The 13,951-nt window shown below is 58.5% G+C and overlaps 1 protein-coding gene across 11 annotated transcripts in view; it reads right to left on the bottom strand.

Annotated features, from left to right (window-relative positions):
- The window catches only part of ZMIZ1 (zinc finger MIZ-type containing 1), a 231,746-nt gene that overhangs the window by 29,722 nt on the left and 188,073 nt on the right, over window positions 1–13,951 (bottom strand). For 9 of the 11 annotated variants that reach the window (XM_046026215.1, XM_046026223.1, XM_046026222.1 and 6 more), the window contains one exon: window positions 4,737–4,881. In XM_046026215.1, coding sequence (XP_045882171.1) covers window positions 4,737–4,881 — 145 coding nt within the window. Of the gene's footprint in view, window positions 1–4,736; window positions 4,882–5,875; window positions 6,164–9,059; window positions 9,310–13,951 lie in introns of those variants that run through there. The other 2 variants (XM_046026225.1, XM_046026226.1) reach the window with 2 other exon arrangements.

The raw sequence follows: 13,951 nt of genomic DNA, 5'->3' as shown, positions 1-13,951 counted from the left end.
CCCTTGCCTCAGGGAGCTAAGGATCTGGTAAGACAGCACCTCCCTGCACCAAGTTGGGGAGGGTGCGCTTGGGGGGCTTAATCGGCTAAGCGGCTGACTCTGAGTTCACGCACAGGTCATGATCTCAGGGTCATCAGATCGAGCCCAACATCAGGCTCTGTGCCCAGAGCCTGGCACCGAGTCCCTGCTAAATTGTACTTCCACTTTTCTCTCCATTTCTCCAGGCTGACTGCGCGCAGGTGCCCCTATTTACTTGACGATATGATGACGGTGCTCACAAGTTTTGCAAAAATGCTATGAGAGGGGATGTTCTTATCATTCCAGCCCATCGAACAGATTTCCCAAGCCTCTGGGGGCATTCCTTAGCCTTCCTGTCGCTACCGAACTCCTACCTATACTCCAAAGCCCAGCCTGGGTACACTTCCTTTTGTGATTCTCTTAAGCAGAACCAAGGACATTTTCCTCTATTCCCTCAGCTCTTTTTGTCACATAAAAGAGCTTTTCACACTGCAGTTAGCGTAGACAATTTACATGTCTGTTTGGCAGCTCCACAGGCACTGACTGATGTTTGCTAAATGTGAGAAAATGAGTAAAAGCCCAGCAAGAGTGGAGTGCTGATTCCTGGCTCCTGGGTACGTCCTGTGGCAGCGTCTACACAGACATTCAGAGAGGGAAGAGGTGGGCAGGGCTGAGTTATTTCTTCCCTTGCACTCCTAACAGCCACTTTATTTGGGAGAAAGAACAAATTCCTATTAAGGGTATTGTCAGATCCGAATTAATTTCCCTGATCTGGCTATATCGGTCCGTCTCCACGCAAGGCTGAAGAGTTACCGCTAATGAAACACCAAGTCAGTGAGGAGCGGAAGCCCCCACCCTCTTTCATCTAGGGGAGCCGTTAACGGGGCTCTCCATCATCACAATTACTCGGGCCGCTTCCTTCCCTCCCCGCAGTGAAACGTAGAGGGACCTGCGCAGCTGACTGCATGTTGGAGGGTTTTACATTTTTTCAGTAGGAAGGAGGAAAGGAAAAGATCCTGTATCTTAGCAATCTGGAACCGGTGGAGCAGGATTTTTGGCTTCTTCATCAATCCTCCCTCCCTCCCTTTCTTTTTTTTTTTTTAATTTTCTGGGGGCAAGAAGAAGGACCCATTACAACCTAAGCTTTGGGCCCAGCTCCACAGAAGCAGCTAGCAATGAACACAGCGAAGGTGGTGTGATGGCACCAAGGAAAGGAGGAGGCTGGGGGTTCTGCTCTGATGGAGCCCCTCTTTGTTGGCTGACCAAAGTGAGTGCATTGGAGTCCGTGGGCACCGAGCGCGCTGGAAGTCCTGCACTGCTGTTTCTAGTACTATAGATGAGGACACCGAGGCACAGAGAGGTTCCAGAGCTGCCTAAAGGCCCCCAGCCGGGAGAGGGCAGAGTAAACACTCACGCCCGGGGGCCTGGCTCAGTGCCTGTGCCGCCCACCTACTGCATAACCCGGAGCACCTGGGGTGCACCCAGCCACCTCTCCAGGGGGCGGGGGGAGGAGACACAAACCCGCCCCTGGAAGAGGAAGGGCGACACCCCTTGATTTTGGAGTCGTCCTTAGCTCTAGCGGGCTTTGACTGTAATTAAGTTAGGAATGTAAATGAGATTTATTAGGCTTTTAATTACTTTTGCAGCACTGATTTGCATAGGAACAATGTGCTAATTACAAACGGCTTTTTTAACCACTCCTTTAAATCTGAGAGAGAAGGTAGAAGTGTACGTTGGCAGCACGTCCAGGTGACAGTGGGGGGCTGTGAGCCCGAGGCCCCTTCCAGCCGCGGGCTCAGCCTTCCTTCTAGGGCCAGGAGCGCCACACACGTCTGCAGAGCAGAGAGAACGGCATCCACACAGCCCCTCATCCCGGGCAGCCTCAGAGTCACTCCAAGGACAGCTCCACAGACCATAAAGCTCTTCCTCAACGTGTGGGCACTCGCCGTTCCCCCCAGACCGCTGTCATCCCCAGCAGTGGCCACAGGGGGTCTGAGCCCTCTGATCCTTGCGTGTGTGTGGTACCAAGTGCCACTGTGTGCCTATTGTCTCCAGCCCTGATGCTGTGGCCCCCACCTCCGGGGAACCTACCCCCTAAGTGGCCGGGACTGTGGCTCCGGAGCTAACAGAAGCATGAGAGTCACAGGGTCCCCCAGAGACAGCCTGGGGCTCCGGGATCCCAGGGACCCCCCCACCCTTTCCTACTTACTAGTCCTCAGAGCCTACAGACAAGCCCCCCCGAGTTTTCAAACAGTGACACCCCTCCAAGCCCCAATCCTGAACATCACCCGTGGCCCAGGGTCTCCCGAATTAAAAGGGCAAGAGGGGCTTCTGTCCTCCAAGTCACTCAATCCAGCAGCGAAGGAGGGGCCCGAAAATTTTCCTCTCTGTGAAAAGTACCTGACTTTCCTTCTTATTTGGGAAATTACATGAGGACTTAAAAGGTGATGCCTCCTACTGGGGATTCCTGGGAAACTCATGAAACTAGAAGTAGAGAACGGCCCACTTCACATCACCAGCCACAGTGTGGCCTCGGCCTCAGCGTGGGGTCTGCAGGGATGTGGACCAGTCCCTGTTCAAATGATGCCACTTCTTTCTGGTAGTGGCATCGTACAGAATTGGGAAATAGTGCAAGTCTGGATCAGAGTTGGGTTAAACAACCAGACACCCCCTCGCCGGTCTTGAATGGCCAGGAGCAGAGTGAAGGGCAGAGCACTGTCCTGCCCCTTACTGACTGTGTGCTCTTGGGCACGTCACTGTCCTGCTCTGGGCCTGCTTTCTGTTCTAGCTCTGCCGTTTGGGGTGGGAGGTATGGTGCAGAATGTGAGGACGCCACGTTCCACAGAAGCAACTGGTCCTCCATCAGTTCCCAGTGACTCTTCCGGGGCACAGGGCTCTCCCATCTCTGAGAGGCTGCCTCTCTCTCCTCTGTCATTCATGGGTCCCTACAGGGCGTTGAACCAGTGTGGCATCAGGGGCAAGGCACTGCGTCCCGGCCCCCTGAGGAAAAGCCAGTTCAAGCTCACGGAATGCACCTGCCCAGCTCTGAGATCAAGTCCTTGTCCTTGAAGGTCAAGGCCCATGTCCTCTGGGCAGCCTCTTGACAGCCTGGCCATTTTTCCTCCTTCTGACCCCCAAAGACAGGCCTACCTATCTCCTAACCCTAAACATGCCTCCATCTGTCAGGTCTCAGTTTTGCCTCAGTGGGTCTTCCTTCCTCCCCAGCTAGTGAAATGCAGCTCCCCGGAGCACAGACATCCTTCATCCGGGTAACTCCAGGACAGGACGGTCTCCAGCCTCCAGTTCAGCTCAGCAACGACCTGGCAAAGGCCTGGCTGGGGTCCAAAGCCACAGCACTCTGCGGCCTGAACGGTCATGGCTGAGCAGGTGTGAGGCAGGCCTCTCGTGGGGCTGCGGGGCCCCGGTCCACCATCCGTGACTGCTTTCCTGCAGTGGCTTGGAGGAGGAAAGGCAGGAGGGACAGGAAATGGGACACAACGAGAGACGGCAGGCGTCTGGCAGGGCGGAGTGGTAAAGAGCTAAAGTATAAAGGCAGGCAGCTAAGGCTACCTTCAGCCACTGCCCATGCAGAGCAGCTGGCAGCCCCGACGGAGAAGCCCTGTGGCTTACTGATGAGCCAGGGCAACGGGAAGACGGCAGCCAGTGGCAGGTTTTGCCTTTCTAGAGCCGTCGTTCTTAACCACGGGTGATACCCTTACCCCCCCTCCAAAATGTGTGAAGGTGCTTTTACAGCATGGGGGTGGGGGGTAGTAGAAGAACCAAGTGGGCAGGGACCAAGACATTGAATGCCCTGACCCAATGCCAGCAGTGTCCCCCACCCTCCACCGAGAAACACCCACAGAAGGGCGGCTATCCTGAGTCTAGGGGCCAGGGTGGGACCCAGGTCACTTTCCGCATGCTCTGGGCTGCGGGTGCCTCAGTCAGGCTGGGTCGTGAATGAGAGCCTAGCTCTGACTACAAGTGCAACCTCCTGAGCCTGTCATCAGGGGGACTTGCGGAAGAAAAGCAGACAGCATGGCAGGCCCTGCTGTTCGGGGGTCATCGGCAGAGCATGCAGAGAGAGCGGGCCAGGGAACTGCAGAATCATTGACTGCAGGGTTTGCTGGTCCTGAACACACTGAACACGTGCTCCTTCCGAGGCTGGGGCCGGGCAGACTGGCCACTTCCTCAGGGCCTGATGGCCTCCTCCAAGGCGTTCCCACCTGTGAACCCGGGCTTCTCCGGACCCCGCCCCTACATCGACAGCCCAGTCTCACTCAGCTCCTGCCTGCTCGGCCTCTGCTGGCTCTGTCCCCATCTGCTGGTGGGAGCCCAGCTCTGTGACGTTCCTAAGCCCCTCGTGGGCCGTGGGTATCTCTGGGTTTGCCCGGGACCCTGCTCAGGAGAAACGAAAGGCCCTGGGCTCGGGACAGTTAAGCTTCAGCCTGAAGTCTAGAACCTAAAAGAAGAGGCGGCCCTCCACCAAAGGGACAGAGCAGCCAGACTGGGTAAGACCAGCACTTTCAACCTCTGCTGTGATGGGGGAGAGACAGTGCTCCTCCACCAGGATTCAGAAAACAGCTGCATTTTAGAAAACACAGAATATCCTCCGGGCTGCTTGGCGCCCCACCCTAAGCCCCCAGGTCTTCCGCTGGAGGGGCACTGCCCATGCCCGCCCAGCAGCCCCCGGTCCACCCCGGAGATACACGCCCACTTACCTGTGCGACAGAGTGGGTTTCATGGAGCTCATGGAGTTGAGGGGGGGCTGCATGGGGAGTTTCCCGGGGGGGTCGCTCTGGCGGCTTTTCTGATGTCGGAGCAGCAGCAGGCGGCCAAGCTCCTCACACCAGGAGGACAGCAGGGCTACAAGGAAGGACAGGATGGTCAGCCGGCCCCGTGGCCACCTCCCCCTGCTGTGTCCGCCCCCACACCTCACCCTCCCAGACTGGGTGTTCCCACCTTCGTGTGACACCGGGAGAGACACCAAACCTCCTCGGGAGGCCTTGGTGTTCTCACCCGTAGAGGGGGACTGCCACTCCGAAGGAGGGCCGATGTCAATGGCCCTCACTCTGAGAAGGACAGGCCAGAGATGAGCATGGACTTGGAGAGGATGTCAGAGATGGTGTCAAGGAGAGACCACCAGAGCGGGAGGGAGGGAGCCTAGCACAGACCCTATGTGGGGCAAGCTTAGGAAGTGCTGGATTCTCCCCAACTTCTCAGCAAAGCCTCTGGACAGTCAGCTCAACATGGCCTCTCCTCGGGGGCAGGGTAGGAGGGGCAAAAGTCACCCGGAATCCAGAGTCTTCCTGAAGCCTCCTGACGATCCCAGGGATGCCTGCGGGCTCCTTCCTGACAGTCCTCCCCACCGAAGTGCCCATGCCTTCCAGGGAGACCTGAGGCTGGTCCCTGTGCTGCTGGGCACCCACGCTTAGGAGGACTAAGGACTTGCAGGGCAGAGGGCAGCCCCGGGGTGGGGTTGGGGGGGGCTAACCCAGAGTGCGCCGGGGGCACGGAAGGCAGGAGGACCTCCACATCCGGGCGTTGAGCCCTTGAACACCAAGAGAAGAGCAGCTGAAGCTAACTAAAGCGGGGCTGGGCAATCACCCTTCACTGTCCTGATGTGGCCTCCAGGGGCCAGAAGCACCCTCCCGCTCAGTTCGTCTGGCCAGTCCGTCCAAGCATGAGCAATTTGGGAAGGCTGGGCTGCCACCACTTTGTTACGTGAGCCAACAGAGCTCAGAGACCCTCTCTGGGCCTCAGTTTGCTTAGCCCTGCACTGCCCTCCTCGCAGGGCTGTGGGGAGGGATGCATGGGGGGATTGCTGAGATGGTGTGGGAGCAAAAGGGGGTGACCATACCCTGGCCACTGCCCCACTCCTGCCATGAGGACTTTGGTCAGCCGGGTCTGAGGGCTCTGGAAGTAGTCAGCCCAGTCCGACAGACGCCCATGGAAGCACAACCGCTCAGCCACTTGCCGGACGCAGAGTCCACTTCCTCATTTCCAGGCTCTCCCACCTAGATGCCGTACGACACGCTTCTGTGTCCTTTTTTCCAAATCTGCCCTGCATGATCCAGAATGCCAGCCACTCACCCCATTCTATAGATGAGCAGACTGAGCTCAGGTGAGGGAAGTCACTTGCTCACAGTAACCACAGCTAGACGGGCAGACACAGAAGGGGCGCCCCTGCCCCATCGCCCCAGTGGTGAAGCCTGAGCCTGGACCAAAATGTGGCAGAGCAGATGAAACCCTTCAGAAGGCAAAAAACCGAGTGGCCATGGGCTCCAGCCCCACCAATTCAGCAAGGAAGCCCCCCGGCCTCGTCCGAACCTCCCCCCCATTACCATGTTCAGCGAGCATGCCCCTGCCCAGGCCCACATCTGCTCTGCCAGTCGTGGGGAGCGGTGGGTTCCTTCCTGCCCCTCACCCGGTGGGCAGGAGCCAAGAGGCCACTGTTCGGACCAGCAGGAGAGCCCTGTGCACACCGTCCCACTGGCAGCTGCCCACGACGGTGGCATACCTGTTCCCGGGGAAGTACAGGGGCTGGTGCGCAAGGGACGGGCAGCGGTTCTCCCGGGGAACGGGGTCAGGGTGGGGAGGGGCCCTCTAGGGTTGCTGGGTTCGTCTGCTCTGCCTGTGTGCTGCCCAAAGACCACCAGTCAAGGAGGCCAGCAGGGACTGAACACCAGCCTGCGCCTCTGGCCGGGAGAGCACCTGTTCTGCCTCGGGGAGGGGCTGCCAATGGGTGAGCTACATCTTAAAAGATGTGTCCCGCCCTTCTCTGTCAGGCTCATCTTGCCACCACCTGTCCAGGGAGGAGGGTGCCAGAGAGGCCCCTACCCTGGCGGGTGTCTGCCCAGAACCGTGGCAAAACGCCCCCAAAGCAAGCATCCTGCACACATCTGCCACAGCTGGAGGGGGAGGCAGCCTATTCAGAGAGGTTGGAACAAACAGAAATGAATTTCCAGATTGCTCCATTCTTCTCCCTAGCCCCTAGTTACCGCTTCTTGTGGGGGGGGGGATGGTACTGGGCATCTGGAAACTCATTTGCACGCCAAGCACGAGGCCTGCTGGAGCGCGGCGATGGAGGGACTGCTCGGCTGCCAGCACAAAAGACGGCCACAGATGGTGTCGCCCGCTGCCCGCGGACGCCCCTCCCAGCCCGCGCTCCTCCTGGGGGCCACCACGCCGGGTGAGAGCTTTCCTCCAATGTCACGGGCCACCCCCCCTGCTTGGTCAAGGACAGCCCTCATCTGCCTATCGCTGGTGGAGGGGTTTTCCATAAAGGGAATGAAAGGAAGCTGGTGGCATCGCAGGGCCTGGCTGCGAAGAGCCTGGGACACGGGGAGCAGATGGGACGTGTGTATAAGGCAGTCACGACATAACACAGATGCCAGGACAGCCACGGAGGAGGAGGGCAGGGGGCGAGGAAGGCGGCACCCTCCCTTCCTCGGCCCGAGCAGCCAGCTAGCAGAGAGGCCACGCGGACGACGCACGGGGGTGGCGGCACGGACACAGGGCACGCTCTCTCCTGCCGCAGACCCACACAAGCTGCTCTGACACAAAGGCTGGGTGATGACAGCAGGTGAGAGCCGGTCTGCGGCCCAACAGGGAGTCGGTACTGTCTGAGACCCAGGAGGACTAACAGAGGCAGGCAGGGGGTCACACAAGGACAGACAAACAGGCCAGCCGGGTGGCGTCTGCCTGCATCCGGGCGGAGTGGAGCACGTGTGCTCGAATGAGGCCTGTCCTGCCTGCATGTCCGTGGGGTCCCATGGGTCTCTGCCCTGTGCCCTCTCTGCGGTGGAAAAGGAGAAGGGACCGCCGAGCACAGGCTCTGGGGCTCAGGAGGGATGTCAGACATGCAGAGTCCCCAGATGGGGTGGGAGGGATGCGAAGGCACTGTGTGGTGTGCACGAGGCTGCCCCAGCTGGGCAGAGCTTCAGGAAGAGATACCAGCCATCTTAAGGGGCTAAGGCAGGGGAAGGAGTGGCCCTCTTGCTGCTTGGACAGCCACCGCAGCCAGCCCTGGGTCTGGTTCTGGGGGTGCCACTCACCCCGGCAGTCTGGGTTCCAGTACTGAGAGTGACGTGACCTTGGGTGAATTACGCACGCTCTCTGGGCCTCAGTTTCTTTATCTGGTAATAGGCAAAACGCTAATGCTCTCTCCTTAGGACTGCTGGGCCCCTGGAATGACACTAACACCTGCAAGGTGCTGAGAACAGGGTCTGGTGTAATAAGCGCAGAGAGCTGGGAAAGCACCGCGTGTGCTCTCCGGACAGCAGGTGAGGGTCTGCGAATGCTCCCTGTTTCCCCCAGCAGGAAAGCACCTTGTGTACCGGAGGAAGTCAGCCCGGCCGGCTCCAGGAGGGGTCAAGGCAGTCCCAATGGGCACCAGGGCTTAAGCCGCCACAGGAGAGGGTAGGGGAGAGGACAATGGTAGGAACGACCCAAGGAGCAGGGCTTCAGTGCCCTGGCTCTGTAGTCCCACAGGTGACAGGGCTTGGGTCCTGTCCTACCACTCTCTGGCTGTTGAGATTTCACACAGGCTTGGAGACCCAGTTTCCCCACCTGTGAAATGGGCTTAACAGAAGCTGCCTGTCTCAGGGAGTGAATGGGAGCTATAAATTAGTGTTGTCAGCCAACTGCAAAGGTATCCAAGCAGAAGCCAGAAAGGGAGGGAGGGAGGGAGGGTGGGCAGAGGAACGAAGGAACCCTGTATCCTACAGTAGCCCCCGAAAAGCAGCCCGTCAATCCCACGCCCATCACATAGCCCTGGGAGAGTTGGGGAGGCACTGGCTTTGGAACCGGTCCATGAGACCCAATCCCAGCTCAGTCTCCACCACCTGTGTGGCACCTTGAACAAGTTGCCTACCCTTCCTGGGCCTCGGTTTTCTCATCTCTAAAATGGGATGTTGGTGACTCTACTCCCCACCTCAGAGGGTAGTCATAAGCATGAGCTGAGTTACCATCACACAGTGCGGGGGCCACACTCGTAGGGGGCTGTACACGTGTTTGCTACAGTGAAGATTAGTATTACTGACCTCAGTCAGAAGAGGAGCGACCATCAGGATGCAGCTTTGGTGTCGCTGGCCAGGTGGGACCGTACGACAGAGACCAACGACCTGGGGAGGCATGCAGCTGCAGAAGCGCCCAGGGGTTGGGCTGGGTGCGAGGTGTCCCTAAGTCCCAGACCCCAGAGCAGATGACTAGGCCTGCCTGCCCCGTTGGCTATGGGATCTGCTGAGTGGCCCCTTCCTGAGCTGCTGAGGTGGGCACTGAGGGGCAGAGTGAGGACACTATCACGTACCCGGCTTTGCCTGAGACACAGAAGGCAAAAATCAATTCCCCCTTTAGACGCAGTTCTGCCTTTGCTTCAGCCAGTAGAGACGGACCTTCAGCCCCAGAAGGGAGGTATTCTGGCTTCCCTAGGATCTGCCATGGGCCTCCCGGCCCAATAGCCGCCATCTTCAACAAGGGGCTCCTTGGGATCTCAAACACCCCAAGACCCACCCCGGGGCACCTCACCTGGCCCTGTCTTGGGCCTTGGTGTCTGGCAGCCACGTTCCGGATGGCCACGTTATAGGGGAAGCAGCAGCCTCGAGGGTCAGCTGAGCCAGGCCGGGAGAAGACATGACAGCTGACCACTGCCCGCACTTGTCTCTGCAGCTTACCCAGGAAGCCACAGGGACACGAGGATTCCCACTCCTCGGGTCCCGCTCCCCACTCCCACTACAGACCCGTCTTGCCTTGGATTTCAGCAACTAGGGTCATTTGCCAATAGCATGAGTCTTACTGTTGATGCCACGTCGTGGTGTGATTCGTGGCATGACTTCCTTCCTTGTGGTACATAAAACAGTGGTGAGTATGACCATGGGGGGGGTCTTCTATGAATGAGAAACAGTAGACGAGTCTAGGGACCCCTGTGCCAGGAGATTCAGTGGCTAAGGCGGCACGAACTCTTCTGGAAGAGAATTGGAAATGAGTTCCAGGTCTGAGCATCGGGAGGACACAGGATGCCTGTCTGAAGGAGGGCAGGGAGGGAGAGCTCCAGACATTTGCTCCCCAAGATCTTCCTGGCCACTCCCCCCATAGCCACAGCCGCCACAGTATGCTCTATGGACAAGCCAAAGAAATCAGATGTCAAAGCGAGGGCAGGTCTGGAGTGGCGTACTAGAGCGTCTTAGTCCTGGCTTGTCCCAGATGTGTCCTCCCTGGGGACAGGGACAGGCCCTGCACTTGTCTCTGTACCTGCAGCTCCTGGCAGAGGGGACCCCCAGGATGGGCTGACCAGATGGACTAGTGGATGGGCCAGTCTTACCACAGGGGTGGCGGGGGCAGGGGTGGGGGGTATGGGGGCAAGAGGCTGCACGTGGCAGATCTGGGAATCGCCTGGTTCCAGGTAGGGAGGGTGGAGCTGTACTCTCCAGGCGTGGCTAGCTGCCAGCAGACAATGGGCCAGTGGGGGTGGAGGAGAGGCAGAGGCTGGGGGTCTGGGAGCTAGAGCATCAAAGGGGTGAACAAGCTCACCCGGGCACAAGAGAAAGGTTGCCCCTTGCCAGGCTGGACTCCAGCTTGAAAAGGAGCCAGGAACCAGAGGCAGCCAAGCAGCCACAGGAAACAAGGTATTTGTTCTTTAGGGAGGCAAGCAGGGGATGTTCAGACAGCGAGAAGCCTGGTCTGCTCATTCTGGGGAAGGTCTGGGGATAGGGAAGGGATAGGAGCGGACTGGGGGGCGTGAGGGGGAGCGCACAGAGACCTGGACGTGGAATTATCAAATGCACAGCAGCCTGGGGAAGCTACCTGCGAAATGAAACAAAGGCGTATTGAGTATCAAAGAGCATCTTAGCGGCTAAAAGGCTGCTGGAGAACAGAGAAACTCTGTGAGTGTATGTGTGTGTGTGTGTGTGTGTGGGCGGGGGCGGGGGGGAGAGAGGAAGAAAGGGAAGGAGGGAGAAAGGAGGGGCTTCTGAGACCCAAGGATGGGGCAGGACACAGGTGTGCTCTGTTCGGAAGCGGGTGAGGAAAGAGCCTTGCAGGGCGACGCACGAAGAACCCTTGGGAGCATGCAGTGGAGTCCGCGGCTCAGTGAGAGGTAGGAAGGACCCGTTCCCACACATCTCTGTGCTCTCTGCTCCCTAAATGGACGCAGGACCCTCAGAAGTGGCAGTGGGAGCACGCCCCACTTCCCAGTGGGGAGCTTGAAGAAGTGCCGGCCTCCACACAGCCCTCCTCCTGGCCCCCCAGCCACGTCTGAGCTCCTCCTGGTCCCTCATCCACCCGAAGCTCCAGGAGCACCCAAGCCCCCTCCTGAAGACGCCCCCTCCCCTGCCCCACGCAGGGCCACTGCAGCCTGATCGCCTCTGCAGCATGTCCCCTTTGCTTCCTGCCTGTTCCAATCACCTTCTGCAGCCTTGTCCCTTCTCCTCTGAATTATGACAAGCCTGGCCCCTCATTTATCTCTGTCTCCGAAACTGCCTCCCGCCAACCCACACTCTGCAAGGCGGCCAGAGGAATTTTTCCACAAATGTATTCTGATCACCTCTTTTCTAATCCATGTCCCCGAAGGCTGCACACGGCCTGGCAGATGGTAAGTGCTCAGTGGACGCAGAAATGAGTCAGAGAGCCGGGCTACCCCAGGGGAAAGGTGCACCATTGTCCCACGCGAGCACAAGTCCCATGGGCCAGGACGGGATCCAAGGGGTTCGCTTCTGTAGCCCTAGCACCCAACATGGCCCTAGACGTAGGCGACACACGGATGCGACCGACGGGCTGAAACCAATCACCGTTGGAGAACGTACTACGTGGGAAATGGGAGGGCTGGACAGACCCACTTGCTGCATCCAAGAGCCAGACAATCAGGGCAAACATGCGACAGGCTCCCTGTGGCTTTGAAACATGCTGGCAGCCCTCCACCCCTCTCCTCATCCCCCGTGGGCAGGGGCCTGGCCTCGGCAGCCTCAGCCCTGCATGGATTCTATCGTGATGTGTCCAAAGATGGGTGCTGTCATCCAAAAACATCTACATCTGAGCCAACTGACACCTGTTTTGTGACACCTGTTTTGTGACCTACCCGCTGGTAGGCTGAGCTAACACAGGGAAGGAAAGGTAAGCAGATTAAAGGAACTACATCAGCTTCTACACCTTGGCAGGCTAGCTGCAGCCCTGGGTTTTCCCTGCGCACGGTGTGATACTGGTCTTGATGTTGACGGTGTCCACCCCACAGGGGAAGGCCAAGGGCCTTCCCAGAACACCTCACCCACGGCTCCCCGGAGATGCTGCTGCTCTTCCTCCTCCTGTCTCCAGACCCAGGCCATGCCCTCCCAGTCTCTGACCTTCCTTTCATCTCCCAACCATAGGACGGGACCCTGGGACCGCTGCCCAGGAAGCTCAGGAGTCAGAGACCATGGAGACTCAGCCAGGGGGGCTCCTGTCTGCACCTAGGGCCCAGGATCCATGCTCCAAAGCCGTGCAGAGAAAAAGAGCAGTGAGGGGCCTGGAGGGGAGGGTGAAGGGGGAGGAGCCACAGGGGTTGACATGACTCAGGTGCGGCCCGGTCTCTCCGTGTCATCTGTAAAGTGTGAAGACAATAAGAGGAACCTCTGTTCACAGGCCTGGTGTGAGGCGTCCTGAGATGAAAGAAGGACCCAAGCTTTAAACTACAGGGAAGAAATGTCAAGTCTTGTGCCAGAGTCTCAGCTGGAAATTCAGAAGCTGGAAAATGCTGACTACCTCCTGCTTCCAGAAGGCAGAGGGGCTGAGCACGTACAGTGGAGCCAGTCAGCTTGGGTTCAAATCCCAGCTGAGCCCCTTGGCAGCTGTGTGACCTGGGGTAAGTTACTTAACCTCTCTGTGCTCTGGTCTTCCCTTTGGTAAAATGGGGAGAATAAATATTACCCACCTCCTAAGGTGTCAGGATTAAACCAGCTAATGCACATTACACGGTAGTACCATTTCTGGCATCCAAAGACTCCATACAAAGAAACTGTACTGGTTTGGTTGCCGAGCACATGCTCCTTCTAGGGTCAGGAGGCTTCTCTGTCTCCCCCTCCACATGCTGCTGCTCAAACAGAATACAATTCCTTTCACTCATCTCCAAGAGGATCGCAAAAATGCATCTGCACCTTGGGCCCAGCCCCACATCACCTCCTTCACGCTGTGGGCTCTCTGGGCAGGTGGTGTTGCTCTGCTCCCTTGCTCCCAGCTATGCCCACGCCCTCCGCTGTCCCTGCCAGACTCTGTGAATCAGGCAGATGGCAGGCCCCCACAGATCTGAGGCCCAGAAGTTGCTCACTTCTGACCCAGCTCTTAGGCCACGCTGGGCAGGTGGCCAGTCTGGGCAGACTCCTTCCTCAGGAGTGCCAGGGAACAGGCTCAGACTCTGCAGCCCTCCTCTCCAACTGGGCCAACAGAGCAGCTAAGGAGCCTCTCTGCTGGCCCCAAACAAGGGGTGGGTCAGCTGGGAGGCCCGGGTGGGCCCTTGGCCCCTCCTCAGTCCCCATCGCTCTGTGTGTCTACCAGGAGGCGGGACGAGGGACAGGAGCCAAGGTCAGGATTCCTGCTCTGACCCATGACCCCAGCTCTGAGAACAGAGCTGTCCATGGGATTATTCCTCCGCCTGTCCTCCTTGGTGGGCCCACCACTGCCGGGTCCCCCGGAAATGGAAAGAGGGGGCCCCTCCCTGCCAGTTCTCTTGGGTCATCTCCTCCCAGAAAACAGCACAGGATGCACTTGACCGCAAAGGGGCAGAGCCACGGCCAGCAGCTGCTGGGTCTCAGGAGACCGGGTGTCGGCCCGAATGTGGCCACGGACCCAAGAGGCCAGCCGGGGGCCCCAAGTGCAGGCCTGTGAAACAGGGTGATTTCACCCTGGCATGGACAGGGAGGACCTGATGGGATCATGAAGGTGCAGAGACAGCCCTTGACTCTTCTCGCCT

The sequence above is a fragment of the Meles meles genome, chromosome 13 (assembly GCF_922984935.1).
Source record: "Meles meles chromosome 13, mMelMel3.1 paternal haplotype, whole genome shotgun sequence".
Classification (NCBI taxonomy): Eukaryota; Metazoa; Chordata; class Mammalia; order Carnivora; family Mustelidae; genus Meles; species Meles meles.
This window is presented reverse-complemented; position numbering and strand designations above follow the sequence as displayed.